The sequence below is a fragment of the Tachyglossus aculeatus genome, chromosome 23 (genome assembly GCF_015852505.1).
Source record: "Tachyglossus aculeatus isolate mTacAcu1 chromosome 23, mTacAcu1.pri, whole genome shotgun sequence".
Taxonomy (NCBI): domain Eukaryota; kingdom Metazoa; phylum Chordata; class Mammalia; order Monotremata; family Tachyglossidae; genus Tachyglossus; species Tachyglossus aculeatus.
Genome location: NC_052088.1, coordinates 41,460,368 through 41,475,633, shown reverse-complemented (window position 1 = coordinate 41,475,633; position 15,266 = coordinate 41,460,368). Strand labels below are relative to the sequence as shown.

At 53.3% G+C, this 15,266-nt stretch overlaps 1 protein-coding gene and 1 non-coding gene across 5 annotated transcripts in view; one reads left to right on the top strand and one right to left on the bottom strand.

Annotated features, from left to right (window-relative positions):
• Positions 1–15,266, bottom strand: part of AREL1 (apoptosis resistant E3 ubiquitin protein ligase 1) — a 77,482-nt gene that overhangs the window by 17,311 nt on the left and 44,905 nt on the right. For all 4 annotated transcript variants that reach the window (XM_038765734.1, XM_038765733.1, XM_038765736.1 and 1 more), the window contains exons 5-9: positions 12,607–12,844; positions 11,746–11,915; positions 10,740–10,920; positions 8,351–8,598; positions 6,662–6,739 (exon numbers count right to left, since the gene is read on the bottom strand). In XM_038765734.1, coding sequence (XP_038621662.1) covers positions 6,662–6,739; positions 8,351–8,598; positions 10,740–10,920; positions 11,746–11,915; positions 12,607–12,844 — 915 coding nt within the window. The remainder of the gene's footprint in view (positions 1–6,661; positions 6,740–8,350; positions 8,599–10,739; positions 10,921–11,745; positions 11,916–12,606; positions 12,845–15,266) is intronic.
• On the top strand, positions 11,224–11,361 carry LOC119944865. The gene has a single exon (XR_005456010.1). It is a non-coding gene; the product is annotated as a small nucleolar RNA SNORA7 (small nucleolar RNA).

The window sequence follows — 15,266 nt, the reverse complement described above, 5'->3', positions numbered from 1 at the left end:
GGGAAAGTGCTAAGGGAAAGAACTGAAGGAAAGAGATGAGGAAAAGAGCTGAGGGAAAGGGCTGATGGGAAGAGCTGAGGGAAAGGGCTGAGGGAAAGAGCTGAGGGGAAGCACTGTGGGAAAGAGCTGAGGGTAAGCACTGTGGGAGAGAGCTGAGGGGAAGTGCTAAGGGAAAGAGCCAAGGAGAAGCACTGAGGGAAAGAGCTGAGGGTAAGCACTGAGAGAAAGAACCGAGGGAAAGGGCTGAGGGGAACAGCTGAGGGAAAGAGCTGAGGGAAAGTGTTGAGAGAAAGAACTGAGGGAAAGAATTGAGGGAAAGGGCTGAGGGAAAGTGCTGAGGGAAAGAACTGAGGGGAAGAGCTGAGGGAAAGTGCTGAGAGAAAGAACTGATGGAAAGGGCTGAGGGAAAGTGCTGAGGGGAAGAACTGAGGGAAAGAACTGAAGGAAAGTGCTGAGAGAAAGAACTGAGGGAAAGTGCTGAGGGAAAGAACTGAGGGAAATGGCTGAGGGAAACTGCTGAGGGGAAGAGCTGAGGGGAAGAGCTGAGGGAAAGATCTGAGGGAGAGAACTGAGGGAAAGTGCTGAGGGAAAGAACTGAGGGAAAGCGCTGAGGGAAAGATCTGAGGGAAAGATCTGAGGGAAAGAACTGAGGTAAAGAACTGAGGGAAAGTGCTGAGGGAAAGAACTGAGGGAAAGCGCTGAGGGAAAGTGCTGAGGGAAAGGGCTGAGGGAAATAGCTAAAGGAAAAAGTTGAGGGAAAGAACTGAGGGAAAGCAAGGAGGAGAAGTGCTGAGGGAAAAAGCTTAGGGAAAGGGCTGAGGGGAAGAGATGAATGGAAGAGATGAGGGGAAGAGCTGAGGGAAAGAAATGAGGGAAAGAACTGAGGGAAAGAGCTGAGGGAAAGATCTGAGGGAAAGAACTGAGGGAAAGCACCGAGGGAAAGCGCTGAGGGAAAGGGCTGAGGGAAAGTGCCGAGGGAAAGCGCTGAGGGAAAGGGCTGAGGGAAAGAGCTGAGGGAAAAAGTTGAGGGAAAGAACTGAGGGAAAGCGATGAGGGGAAGTGCTGAGGGAAAAAGCTGAGGGGAGGAGCTGAGGGAAAGGGACGAGGGAAAGGGCTCAGGGAAAGAGCTGAAAGAAAGAACTGAGGGAAAGAACTGAGGGAAAGCGCTGAGGGAAAGAGCTGAGGGAAAGAGCTGAGGGAAAGCGCTGAGGGAAAGGGCTGAGGGAAAGTGCCGAGGGAAAGCGCTGAGGGAAAGGGCTGAGGGAAAGAGCTGAGGGAAAGTGCCGAGGGAAAGCGCTGAGGGAAAGGGCTGAGGGAAAGAGCTGAGGGAAAAAGTTGAGGGAAAGAACTGAGGGAAAGCGATGAGGGGAAGTGCTGAGGGAAAAAGCTGAGGGGAGGAGCTGAGGGAAAGGGACGAGGGAAAGGGCTCAGGGAAAGAGCTGAAAGAAAGAACTGAGGGAAAGAACTGAGGGAAAGCGCTGAGGGAAAGAGCTGAGGGAAAGAGCTGAGGGAAAGCGCTGAGGGAAAGGGCTGAGGGAAAGTGCCGAGGGAAAGCGCTGAGGGAAAGGGCTGAGGGAAAGAGCTGAGGGAAAAAGTTGAGGGAAAGCGCTGAGGGAAAGGGCTGAGGGAAAGAGCTGAGGGAAAAAGTTGAGGGAAAGAACTGAGGGAAAGGGACGAGGGAAAGGGCTCAGGGAAAGAGCTGAAAGAAAGAACTGAGGGAAAGAACTGAGGGAAAGCGCTGAGGGAAAGAGCTGAGGGAAAGAGATGAGGGAAAGAACTGAGGGAAAGCACTGAGGGAAAGCGCTGAGGGAAAGTGCTGAGGGAAAGTGCTGAGGGAAAGTGCTGAGGGGAAGATCTGAGGGAAAGAACTGAGGGAAAGCGATGAGGGGAAGTGCTGAGGGAAACAGCTGAGGGAAAGGGCTGAGGGCAAGAGCTGAGGGAAAGAGTTGAGGTAAAGTGCTGAGGAGAAGAGATGAGGTACAGAGCTGAAGGAAAGTGCTGAGGGAAAGAAATGACAGAAAGCGTCGAGGGAAAGGGTTGAGGGAAAGAGCTGAGGGGAAAAGTTGAGGGAAAGAACTGAGGGAAAGCGCTGAGGGGAAGTGCTGAGGGAAAGTGCTGAGGGGAAGAGCTGAGGGAAAGGAGTGAGGGAAAGAGTTGAGGAAAAGTGTTGAGGAGAAGAGATGAGGGACAGAGCTGAAGGAAAGTGCTGAGGGAAAGGGCTGAGGGAAAAAACTGAGGGAAAGAACTGAGGGAAGCGATGAGGAGAAGTGCTGAGGGAAAAAGCTGAGGAAAAGGGCTGAAGGGAAGAGTTGACGAGACGAGCTGAGAGAAAGTGCTGAGGGAAAGGGCTGAGGGGAAAAGCTGAGGGAAAGAACTGAGGGAAAGCGCTGAGGGGAAGTGCTGAGGGAAAGTGCTAAGGGGAAGAGCTGAGGGAAAGGAGTGAGGGAAAGAGTTGAGGAAAAGTGCTGAGGAGAAGAGACGAGGGACAGAGCTGAAGGAAAGTGCTGAGGGAAAGAAATGAGGGAAAGGGCTGAGGGAAAGCGATGAGGGGAAGTGCTGAGGGAAAAAGCTGAGGAAAAGGGCTGAGGGGAAGAGTTGACGAGACGAGCTGAGAGAAAGTGCTGAGGGAAAGGGCTGAGGGAAAGAGCTGAAGGAAAGTGCTGAGGGAAAGAACTGAGGGAAAGCGCTGAGGGAAAGGGCTGAGGGAAAGGGCTGAGGGAAAGGGCTGAGGGAAAGGGCTGAGGGAAAGAGCTGAGGGAAAGCTCGGAGGGAAAGCGCTGAGGGAAAGAGCTGAGGGAAAAAGTTGAGGGAAAAAACTGAGGGAAAAAGCTGAGGGAAAGGGCTGAGGGGAAGAGCTGAGGAAAAGGACTGAGGGAAAGAGTTGAGGAAAAGTGCTGAGGAGAAGAGATGAGGGACAGAGCTGAAGGAAAGTGCTGAGGGAAAGAACTGAGGGAAAGGGCTGAGGGAAAGAACTGAGGGAAAGTGCTGAGGGAAAGAGCTGAGGGGAAGAGATGAGGGGCAAGAGATGAGGGAAAGAGCTGAGAGAAATAGCTGAGGGAAAGAGGTGAGGGGAAGAGCTGAGGGAAAGAACTGAGGGAAAACACTGAGGGATAAGAACTGAGGGAAAGCGATGAGGGGAAGAGCTGAGGGAAAGTGCTGAGGGAAAGGGCTGAAGGGAAGAGATGAAAGAGCTGAGGGAAATAACTGAGGGAAAACGCTGAGGGAAAGAACTGAGGGAAAGCGCTGAGGGAAAGGGCTGAGAGAAAAAGTTAAGGGAAAGAACTGAGGGAAAGTGATGAGGGGAAGTGCTGAGGGAAAGGGCTGAGGGGAAGAGCTGAGGGAAAGGGCTGAGGGAAAAAGGTGAGGGGATGAGCTGAGGGGAAGAGCTGAGGGAAAGGGCTGACGGGAAGAGCTGAGCGAAAGAGCTGAAGGAAAGAGCTGAGGGAAAGTGCTGAGGGAAAGAACTGAGGGAAAGGGCTGAGGGAAGGGGCTGAGGGGAAGAGCTGAGGGAAAGAACTGAGGGAAAGTGCTGAGGGGAAGAGCTGAGGGAAAGAGCTAAGGGAAAGAACTGAGGGAAAATGCTGAGGGAAAGAACTGAGGGAAAGCGATGAGGGGAAGTGCTGAGGGAAAGGGCTGACGGGAAGAGCTGAGCGAAAGAGCTGAAGGAAAGAGCTGAGGGAAAGGACTGAGGGAAATGCTGAGGGAAAGGACTGAGGGAAAGGGCTGAGGGGAAGAGCTGAGGGGAAGAGCTGAGGGGAAGAGCTGAGGGAAAGAGCTGAAGGAAAGACCTGAGGGAAAGTGCTGAGGGAAAGATCTGAGGAAAAGAGCTGAGGGAAAGGGCTGACGGGAAGAGCTGAGGGAAAGTGCTGAGCGAAAGAGCTGAGGGAAAGAGCTGAAGGAAAGAGCTGAGGGAAAGAGCTGAAGATCTGAGGGAAAGTGCTGAGAGAAAGATCTGAGGGAAAGTGCCAAGGGAAAGAACTGAGGGAAAGAACTGAGGGGAAGAGCTGAGGGGGAGAGCTGAGGGAAAGAACTGAGGGAAAGGACTGAGGGAAATGCTGAGGGAAAGGACTGAGGGAAAGGGCTGAGGGGAAGAGCTGAGGGGAAGAGCTGAGGGAAAGGACTGAGGGAAATGCTGAGGGAAAGGACTGAGGGAAAGGGCTGAGGGGAAGAGCTGAGGGAAAGGACTGAGGGAAATGCTGAGGGAAAGGACTGAGGGAAAGGGCTGAGGGGAAGAGCTGAGGGGAAGAGCTGAGGGAAAGAGCTGAAGGAAAGACCTGAGGGAAAGTGCTGAGGGAAAGATCTGAGGAAAAGAGCTGAGGGAAAGGGCTGATGGGAAGAGCTGAGGGAAAGTGCTGAGTGAAAGAGCTGAGGGAAAGAGCTGAAGGAAAGAGCTGAAGGAAAGAGCTGAGGGAAAGAGCTGAAGATCTGAGGGAAAGTGCTGAGGAAAAGATCTGAGGGAAAGTGCCAAGGGAAAGAACTGAGGGAAAGAACTGAGGGGAAGAGCTGAGGGGGAGAGCTGAGGGAAAGAACTGAGAGAAAGGACTGAGGGAAATGCTGAGGGAAAGGGCTGAGGGGAAGAGCTGAGGGGAAGAGCTGAGGGGAAGAGCTGACGGAAAGGGCTGAGGGGAAGAGCTGAGGGGAAGAGCTGAGGAGACGAGCTGAGAGAAAGTGCTGAGGGAAAGAGCTAAGGGAAAGAACTGAGGGAAAATGCTGAGGGAAAGAACCGAGGGAAAGCGATGAGGGGAAGTGCTGAGGGAAAGGGCTGAGGGAAATAACTGAGGGAAAGAGATGAGGGGAAGGGCTGAGGGAAAGTGCTGAGGGGAAGAGCTGAGGGAAAGAACTGAGGGAAAGAGCTGAGGAAAAGACCCGAGGAAAAGAGCTGAGGGAAAGTGCTGAGCGAAAGAGCTGAGGGAAAGCTGAAGGAAAGAGCTGAAGGAAAGAGCTGAGGGAAAGAGCTGAAGGAGAGCTGAGGGAAAGAGCTGAAGGAAAGATCTGAGGGAAGTGCTGAGGGAAAGATCTGACGGAGAGTGCTGAGGGAAAGAACTGAGGGAAAGAACTGAGGGAAGAGCTGAGGGGAAGAGCTGAGGGAAAGAACTGAGGGAAAGGACCGAGGGAAATGCTGAGGGAAAGGACTGAGGCAAAGGGCTGAGGGAAAGTGCTGAGGGGAAGAGCTGAGGGGAAGAGCTGAGGGAAAGGGCTGAGGGGAAGAGCTGAGGGGAAGAGCTGAGGAGACGAGCTGAGGGAAAGTGCTGAGGGAAAGGGCTGAGGGAAAGAGCTGAGGGGAAGAGCTGAGGGGGAGAGCTGAGGGAAAGAACTGAGGGAAAGGACCGAGGGAAATGCTGAGGGAAAGGACTGAGGCAAAGGGCTGAGGGAAAGTGCTGAGGGGAAGAGCTGAGGGCAAGAGCTGAGGGCAAGAGCTGAGGAGACGAGCTGAGGGAAATTGCTGAGGGAAAGGGCTGAGGGAAAGAGCTGAGGGAAAGTGCTGAAGGAAAGGGCTGAGGGAAAGGACTGAGGGAAAAAGCTGAGGGGAAGAGTGGGGAAAGAGCTGAGGGAAAGAGCTGAGGGAACGCGCTGAAGGGAAGAGCTGAGGGAAAGAGATGAGGGAAAGTGTTGCGGGGAAGAGCTGTGGGAAAGAGCCGAGGGAAAGGGCTGAGGGGAAGAGCCTAAGGAAAGAGCTGAGGAAAAGAGCTAGGGAAAGGGCTGGTGGGAAGAGCTGAGGGAAAGTGCTGAGCAAAAGGGCTGAAGGAAAGAGCTGAGGGAAAGGACTGAGGTAAAGAACTGAAGGAAAGACCTGAGGGAAAGGGCTGAGGGAAAGGACTGAGGGGAAGAGCTGAGGGAAAGGGTTGAGGGGAAGAGCTGAGGGGAAGACCTGAGGGAAAGGGCTGAGGGGAAGAGCAGAGGGGAGGAGCTGTGGGGAAGGGCTGAGGGGAGGAGCTGTGGGAAAGATCTGAGGGAAAGTGCTGAGGGAAAGAACTGAGGGAAAGTGCTGAGGGAAAGAACTGGGGGAAAGGGCTCACGGGAAGTACTGAGGGAAAGAGCGGAGGGAAAGCGCTGATGGGAAGTGATGAGGGAAAGGCTTACATACACCTTATTCATAAATTTTTCTACGATAACTGTTAAGTACCTACTCTGTGTCAAACACTGTTCTAAGAGCTGGGGTAGATATAAGTTAATCAGGTTGGACAAGGCCCCTGCCCAGAATGGGGCTCACAGTCTAAGTAGGACGGAGAACAGGACAACTGAGGCCCAGAGAAGTGAAGTGACTTTGCCAAGGTCGCACTGAAAGCAACTGGCAGAGCTGGAATTAGAACCCAGGACATCGGACTCCCAGGCCTGGGCTCCTTCCACTAGACCGTGCTGCTTCCCTTAAACGGCCCTTTATTAAAACTTTTAAAAGACTGCTTGTAGTTATCATCTAGGAGCGAGGGGAAGGGAATTGAAGTTGATCCCAAGCCCGGGCCCATTCTTATTTTACCTTCTTCTTCTTCTTATATAATATATAATTATATAATTATAATTATTCTATAATTATTCTTATTCGCAGCGGTAGCGAGCCTCCCCTTGGCAGCGAGTCATCTTCAGGCCCGTCCTTGACGTTTCCGGGAAAACCCGAGACGGTCGAAGAGCGTCGGCCAAAGTGGGGGCTTTAGGCTCAACTCACCTTCGTCCCCGGACACACTCGGAAGGTGTAGAGACGCCAAGGGATGATCTTCAGGTAGAATTCCTTCACGGAGAATTGCTGAGGGACCAGAGGCAGCAATGAGAAGGACGGGAAAGAAAACCTCGGGCACCCGCGGCACGAATCAATCAATATTTACTGAGCATCTCCCGTGTGCAGAGAGCACTGTACTAAGCGCCTGGGAGGGTACGAGATAACAGAGTTGGTAGACACGTTCCCAGCCCACAGAGAGCTTGGTCTAGAGGAGGGAAAAAGTGAAGAAGTGTGGATTAGCGGATAGAGCACGGGCGTGGGAGTCGGAAGGACCTGGGTTCTAATGCCGGCTCTGTCATGTGTCTTCGGTGTGACTTTGGGCAAGCCACTTCTCTTCTCTGGGCCTCAGTTACCTCACCTGTAAAAAGGGGGTTAAGAGTGGAAGCCCCGTGTGGGCCAGGGATTGTGTCCAACCTGATTACCTTGTATCCACCCCGGTGCTCAAACTGGTGCCGGGCCCAGAGTAAGCGCTTAACAAGTACCATCGTTATTATTACGATGAGACCTCTCTACCTTCCCGAGGCCACACTTCTCGGAGTTCAGGATGGATAAATTCTGAGTGGTGGTCCTGGGCACCGGGTAGCCTCACCTCTGTCCTCCTGCCGACTGAGCGGCAATCCTCGGCATCAATCTACTTCTCAGCCGTAGCTCACATCCCTCAGCGTGGCTCAGTGGAAAGAGCCCGGGCTTTGGAGCCACAGGTCATGGGTTCAAATCCCGGCTCCGCCACATGTCTGCTGTGTGACCTTGGGCAGGTCACTTAACTTCTCTGAGCCTCAGTTACCTCATCTGTAAAATGGGGATGAAGACTGTGAGCCCCACGTGGGACAACCTGATCACCTTGTATCCCCCCCAGCGCTTAGAACAGTGCGTTGCACATAGTAAGCGCTTAACAAATGCCATCATTATTATTATTATTATCCCTTACCACTCCATGCTGAGTCCCTGCTAGGAACGGGACGAATAACTTTAAAAAGATCCCTGGATTTGTCCTTACAGGGGAAGGGGAAAACAGTCTTCTCGAAGATTTGGGTTTTTTTTTTTTACGGTATTAGTTAAGTACTTCCTATGTGCCATGCACTGAGGTAGCTAAAAGGCTGGTCACAGTCCTACATGGGGGTCATACTCTTCACCCCCTTTTACAGCTGAGGTAACTGAGGCCCAGAGAAGTGATGGGACCTGCCCGGGTCGCACAGGAGACAGGTGGCGGAGTCGGGATTCTTCTTCGGGGTTTAATTTATAGAACTGACTCCCAAAGATCCCATCGGGGGATGTTTATCTCTCTGGGAAATCCTTGCCTGGGCATCGGGCTGGGCTCTGTCAGGAGAGGAGTGAGGACAGGAATGCGGAGAGAGAGCTAAATGAGGGCCCGCCAGCCGACGGTGATGACTGTCTAAGATTTTAAGCTTGTTGTGTGCGGGGAACGTGTCTGTTTATTGTTACGCTGCACTTTCCCAAGGGCTCAGTTCAGTGCTCCGCACGCAGTAAGCCATCAAGAAACACAACCGGCCGACTCTGTACTTCTGCTGCCCTCCCCACGTTTTCCCTTGGCCTGGCGTCGTGGTGAGAGGGCTCTTCCGCTCTGCGGATCCAGAGGACTCCTGAGAGAAGGATTAAAGGAGGGCCACCGGCTCTCACCTTGGGAGATACGTAGCAATACACTTTTTTGGGTTTCTTGACTTTCTCCGGGGTCTGGCTGTCCGAGGGAGAGTCCTCCTCCTCCTCCTCCGTGGCGGTGGAAGGGCGGCGCTGCGAAGAGCTCATGTGCATAGGGGGCAGGTGCCACTGGGTGCTGGCACAGTTGGTGGCATTATAGAGATAAGCCTCGAAGTAGATGCTGACGCCCGAGGTGGACACGTTGCGTTCCACGATGCTCTTCTCGTTCTCTGGAGGAGAGGGAGGGAACAAGTTGAGGACGGCCGTCGGGTGAGAAACAAGTTCGGGTGGGTGCCGAGAGGCAAGAAAAGAGGGCGAGAGAGCGAAAGAGCCCGGATCTGGGAGTGAGGAGACCTGGGTTCCAGCCCCGGCTCTGCCCGCCTGCCTGATGCGTGACCAGTCACTTCGCTTTTCCGGGTCTCCATTTCCTCACGGGGAAAATGAGGATTCACCCTCTCAGGGTCGCACCTGGACAGCTTCAAGCCCCGGGTTAGATACGAGGTAACCAGGTTGGACACAGTCCCTGCCCTACCTGGGGTCCGCGGTCTTAATCCCCACTTTCCAGATGAGGGAACTGAGGCCCAGGGCAGTGAAGTGACACGCCCAAGGTCACACAACAGACCAGTGGCAGAGATGGGACTAGAAATTCTGACTCCAAGGCCCCTGCTCTAGCCACTAGGCCACACTGCTTCAAAGGCAAAAATTACTGTGATGGTAACCGCATATGTAATCTTTTAGACTGTGAGCCCACTGCTGGGTAGGGACTGTCTCTATACGTTGCCAACTTGTACTTCCCAAGCGCTTAGTACAGTGCTCTGCACACAGTAAGCGCTCAATAAATACGATTGATGATGATGATGATATAATAATAATAATGATGATGATGATGGCATTGGTTAAGCACGTCCTATGTGTAAAGCACTATTCTAAGTGCTGGGGAGGATACAGGGTAATCAGGTTGTCCCACGAGGGCTCACAGTCTTAATCCCCATTTTACAGACGAGGTCACTGAGACACAGAGAGGTTAACTGACTTGCCCAAAGTCATACAGTTATGTTGCCAACTTGTACTTCCCAAGCGCTCAGTACAGTGCTCTGCACACAGTAAGTGCTCAATAAATACGATTGATGATGATGATGATACAGTGCTCTGCACACAGTAAGTGCTCAATAAATACGATTGACTGATTGATACAGCTGACAAGTGGTGGAGCCGGGATTTGAACCCATGACCTCCAACCTCCAACCCGGGGCTGCTGGGCCAGACAATTGCTACCACGCTTAGTACAGTGCTCTGCACACAGTACATGCTCAATAAATACGTTTTAATGAACTGCCCACGCTGGACAGACTGGAGTGGGGAGGCCCTTTCAAAGTGAAAGTTTGGTAAGTTTTTCAAACTAAGCGGTGTAGCTCAGTGGATAGATCGCAAGCCTGGGAGTCGGGAGGACCTGGGTTCTAATCTCAGCTCCGCTGTTCATCAGCTGAGCGATGTTGGGCAAATTACTTTGTTTCTCCGTGCTCAGTTCCCTCATCTGTAAATTGGGGAATAAGACTGTGAGCCCCATGCGGGACATGGAGTATGTCCAACCTGATTATCTTTCTATCTACGCCAGCGCTTGGGCGGGGAATGCATCTGTTTATTTCTACATTGTACCCTCCCAATTGCTTAGTACAGTGTTCTGCACACAGTAAGCGCTCAAGAAATGCGACTGAATGAATGAATAGGATCATGCCTGGAACATAGTAAGCGCTCAATAGAAACCATTTTTTAAGAAGTGGCAGATGCCTCCTAGGTTGCAGGGCAAGGATGCTACCTCTGGCGCCTCTAATGCTGTTAATAATAATAATAATAATAATAATAATAATAATAATGGTATTTGTGAAGTGCTTACTATGTCCCACGTAGTACCAAGAACAGTGCTTGGCACATAGTAAGTGCTTAACAAATACCAACACTATTATTATTTACCAAACCCTGTTCTCAGCACCGGGGTAGATACAAGGTAATCAGGTTGTCCCACGTGGGGCTGACAGTCTTCCTCCCCATTTCACAGATGAGGGAACCGAGGCCCAGAGAAGTTAAGTGGCTTGCCCAAAGGCACACGGCTGATAAGCGGCGGAGGTGGGAACCCGTGACCTCTGACTCCCAAGGCCGGGCTCTTTCCGCTGAGCCACGCCGCTTCCGTTCGCCCCGGGGCCGCCTGACTCGGACCGCCAACGCGTTCTTAGGAAAATCGGAAGGGGTTCCGCCGCCGGGCTTCCCCGGGAAGCAAAAAAGGGGATCCGAAGAGGGGGCTGCGGGCGGGAGGGGGCCGTGGGGGGGGGATCTCCCTCCGGCCGGCTCGGGTCCCAAGTCCCCCTCGACTCACCGCTTAGGACGATGATGTCGAACTTGCCGTTGCTGATGGGCTGGTTGCGGTAGCAGATGCAGGCCTGGAAGCAGCCCTGGCGGTGCACAGTGAGCCGCACGAACACCTGGCACGTCTGCCGGTTGGACGTCACCGACGTCTCAAACCAGGCTCCGGGGCTTTCCTCTTCCTGGGGACCGAGCTGGGGACGGAGAGACCGGGAGACGTCCCCCGCTTCAGAGGCATCGCTCCTCCAGGAAGCCTTCCTTGACTAAGCCCTCCTCTCCTCCCACTCCCTCCTGCGTCGCCCTGACTTGCTCCCCCGTCCCTTAGGTATTACTTTTAATTTATTTACTTTCTCGACTGTGAGCCCGCTGTTGCGTAGGGACCGTCTCTATATGTTGCCAACTTGTACTTCCCAAGCGCTTAGCACAGTGCTCCGCACACAGTAAGCGCTCAATAAAGACGATTGAATGAATGAATTTACTTGTGTATATTAACGTCTCCCCTCTCAGGGTCGCACCTGGAGAGTTTCCAGTCCTCTACCAGTCTCGGCTACGGGAGGGAGAGTCAAGCCGAGGCCGACCCGTTCCATTCCTAGCCGGGCCAGTGGCTAGCGAGTGGAAGGCAATCCGCCACGAGTCCAAACTCCCCCGTGCCGGACACGGGAGACAGTCGAGGGCGGAGATTCAAGGAGGTGATGGTAAACCGCTTCCGGATTTTGATTAAGAAAACTCTCCGGAAACACTACCGGAACGACTGCAGACTGGGAGCGGGGCGTCCTGGGAGAGACGTGTCCGTGGCGTCGCCAAGGGTCGGAGACGACTCGGCAGAATAAGACAAGATGAATATTAATGTCTGTCTCCCCGTCTCGACTGTGAGCTCGCTGCGGTCAGGGAGTGTGTCTGTTTATTGTTGCATCGTCCCCTCGGAGCTCTGTCCACGGTAAGCGCTCGAGAAATACAACCGAATGAAGGAAGGGAGAGACTCCCACCGTCCCCCGGCTGGGAAGGGATCCACGTCTCACCTCGTGGATCGTTAAGCTGTAATTGTGCTCGTCTATGAGGGACACGGAGTTGCTGGTGGGATTGTCGTACTCGTCCCGGGGGACGACCTGCAGAGTGTGCTGCTGCCCGATGGTCAGCACGAGGGTCGAGAAGTGGCACACGATTTTCGTCTTGGAAGGAACCACCATCCCTGGGAGAGAGGCAACGGTCAGAGAGATGCCGGAACGGGGGGGAATCCGCGGTGGGCGCGAACGAGGGGCCCCTGCGGTTAACGCCGAGATCTGTGCCCGCACCATGAGAGCGGTGGAAGGGAGTCGGGACGAATCGCTTAAACGCTCCCTTCTCCGACCTCCCGGAGAACCGCGACCGCTACAGAGACTCGGAAGGGAGGGACGGGAACGAACTGGAACCAGTGGGCGACCCGAGGCGGGATGCCAAGAGGAGAGAGGTCGGGACGAGTCCTCGATATTTGGTAAGCGCTTTAACGGAGCCCTCCGGGGGGAAGGTGACTTTTTCGGTCAGAGTAGAGCCGTGGAAAGCGGGCTTGAACGCTACGCCTCGCCTTGCATCCTTGGCTCTCCCCCTCGCCCCCCTCTCCATCCCCCCCATCTTACCTCCTTCCCTTCCCCACAGCACCTGTATATATGTATATATGTTTGTACATTTTTATTACTCTATTTTACTTGTACCTATCTATTCTATTTATTTTATTGTGTTAGTATGCTTGGCTTTGTTCTCCGTCTCCCCCTTTTAGACTGTGAGCCCGCTGTTGGGTAGGGACTGCCTCTAGATGTTGCCCGCTTGGACTTCCCAAGCGCTTAGTCCAGTGCTCTGCACACGGTAAGCGCTCAATAAATATGATTGATCGATCGATTGATTACCTGGCTGAAAGACTTTGTGGTAGGGGCTGTAGGCCACGTTTAATCCACCAAGTTTCACGGAGATTTCGTAGCGCCCGGCTCTGCGCACGGTGAAGGCCACCTTGATCACGTTGGAGCCGGGCTCCTGGAGCACTTCCTGGGTGACTGGAATATCCACGGCTAGTTCCACGTGCGAGATGTGCACACGGAGCCCCACGGGCCGCTGGGCGGGGAAGGGCTGACCGTTCTTATAGAACAACTGCCGGCGGGAGGGGAAGAAGAGGAGAGGCGCCCATCGGGACTCGTCCTGAGCACGGAGCCGCCCCAACCGCCCCGGGTCGGGGAGAGGGAGCGCCGTGCCACGGACCCTACTCATCCCTGAACCAAGGCGGGATCGATCGATCGTACCTATTGAGCGCTTTCCGTACTGGGCGCTCAGCATAGCCCACGGTGAGAAGAGGAGCAGCCGGACCCGGTGGGAAGGGCGAGGGCTGGGGACCTGGAAGACCCGGGTTCTAATCGCAGTGATTGCTGCAGTCCCTTCGCTTCTCGGGGCCTCGGTTTCCTCAGCTGTGGAATGGGGATTAGATCCTACTCCCTCCTTAGAGAAGCAGCGTGGCTCGGCGGAGAGAGCCCGGGCTTTGGAGTCAGAGGGCATGGGTTCAAACCCCGGCTCTGCCGGTTGTCAGCTGTGTGACTTGGGGCAAGTCACTTCACTTCTCTGGGCCTCAGTTCCCTCATCTGTAAAATGGGGATTAAGACTGTGAGCCCCACATGGGACAACCTGATCACCCTGTAACCTCCCCAGCGCTTAGAACAGTGCTTTGCACATAGTAAGTGCTTAATAAATGCCATTATTATTATTATTATTATTTTATTATTACTTAGACTGTGAGCCCCTTGAAGGACAGGATCCAACCTGAGTGACTTGGATCTACCCCAGCGTTTAGAACAGTGTCTGACACATAATAAGCGCTTCGGCTCCCCCGTCCCCTCCCCATCGCCCCGACTTGCTCCCTTTGTCCTACCCCCCAACCCTTCCCACAGCACTTGTGTATATATGCACATAAATATTAACACTTGTCTACTTGTTTTATTTTGCTGTCTGTCTCCCCCTTCTAGACTGTGAGCCCGCTGTTGGGTAGGGACCGTCTCTATATGTTGCCGATTTGTCCTTCCCAAGCGCTTAGTACAGTGCTCTGCGCACAGTAAACGCTCAATAAATACGATTGAAAGAATGAATATGTACATATCTACTTATAATTAATCGCTGCTTCCTTGTTTTTAGGTGAATATATCTATAATTCTATTTATCTATATGATGCCCCGATGCCTTTTTATTTGTTTTGACGGCTGTCTCCCCCCTTCTAGACTGTGAGCCCGTTGTGGGCAGGGATTGCCTCTGCTCCGCCACTTGCCTGCTGTGACTTGGGCAAGCCACTTAACTTGGGGCCTCGGTTCTCTCAACTGCAAAATAATAATGATGTTGGTATTTGTTAAGCGCTTACTACGTGCCAAGCACTGTTCTAAGCGCTGGGGGAGATATAAGGCAATCGGGTTGTCCCACACAGGGCCCACAGTCTCCACCCCCATTTTACAGATCAGGTAACGGAGGCACAGAGAAGTGAAGTGACTTGCCCCAGGTCACACAGCTGACAAGCGGCGGAGCGGAATTAGAACCCATGACCTCTGACTCCCAAATCCGGCTCTACGGGGATTCAACACCTGTTCTCCCTTCCTCGACTGGGAGCCCCAGGTGGGACGGGGACTGTAACCGGCCTGATGGACGTGTATCTACTTCGGCGCTTAGAACGGCGCTTGCCACGCGTTAAGCGCACCTTACCTCCTTCCCTTCCCCACAGCACCTGTATATATGTATATATGTTTGTACATATTTATTACTCTATTTTACCTGTACATACTTATTCTACTTATTTTATTTTGTTAATAAGTTTTGTTTTGTTGTCTGTCTCCCCCTTCTAGACTGCGAGCCCGCTGTTGGGTAGGGACCGTCTCTATATGTTGCCGACTTGTACTTCCCAAGCGCTTAGTCCAGTGCTCTGCACACAGTAAGCGCTCAATAAATATGATTGAATGAATGAATGAATGAAATGCCGTTTAGAAAAAACCCCAAAAGACGTGCTTTAGCTTCTCGGGTCCCGCACCCCGTGGTACCAGAGTAGGACCGGGCCCTTCCGACTGCAACGGGATTTCCGAATCCAAAGGGCGCTCCTTCCGACAACGACGTTTTTTAGTGGCTCGGGCCCGGGAGTCAGAAGCGCCTGGCTTCGCTACTTTGTCTGCTGTGAGACCCTGAGCTCTGGGCCTCAGTTCCCTCATCTGTAAAATGGGGATGGAGACTGCGAGCCCCACGTGGGACAACCTCATCGCCCGCCCAGCGCTTAGAACAGTGCTTTGCACATAGTAAGCGCTTAACAAATACCACCATTATTATTATTCTCTGGGCCTCGGTTCCCTCATCTGCAAAACGGGGATTGAGACCGCGAGCTCCACGTGAGGCAGGGACTGTATCCTAGCGCTTAGTACAACGGCTGGCACGGAGAAGGCCCTTTAAATAGCACGATTATTATTTCTGAGAAGGCTAGGACTCCGGCGGCGTTCGGCTCTGCGAGACCGACGGACGTTTCTCCCGGGAAAAAATGAGCCCGCTCCTCCCCACC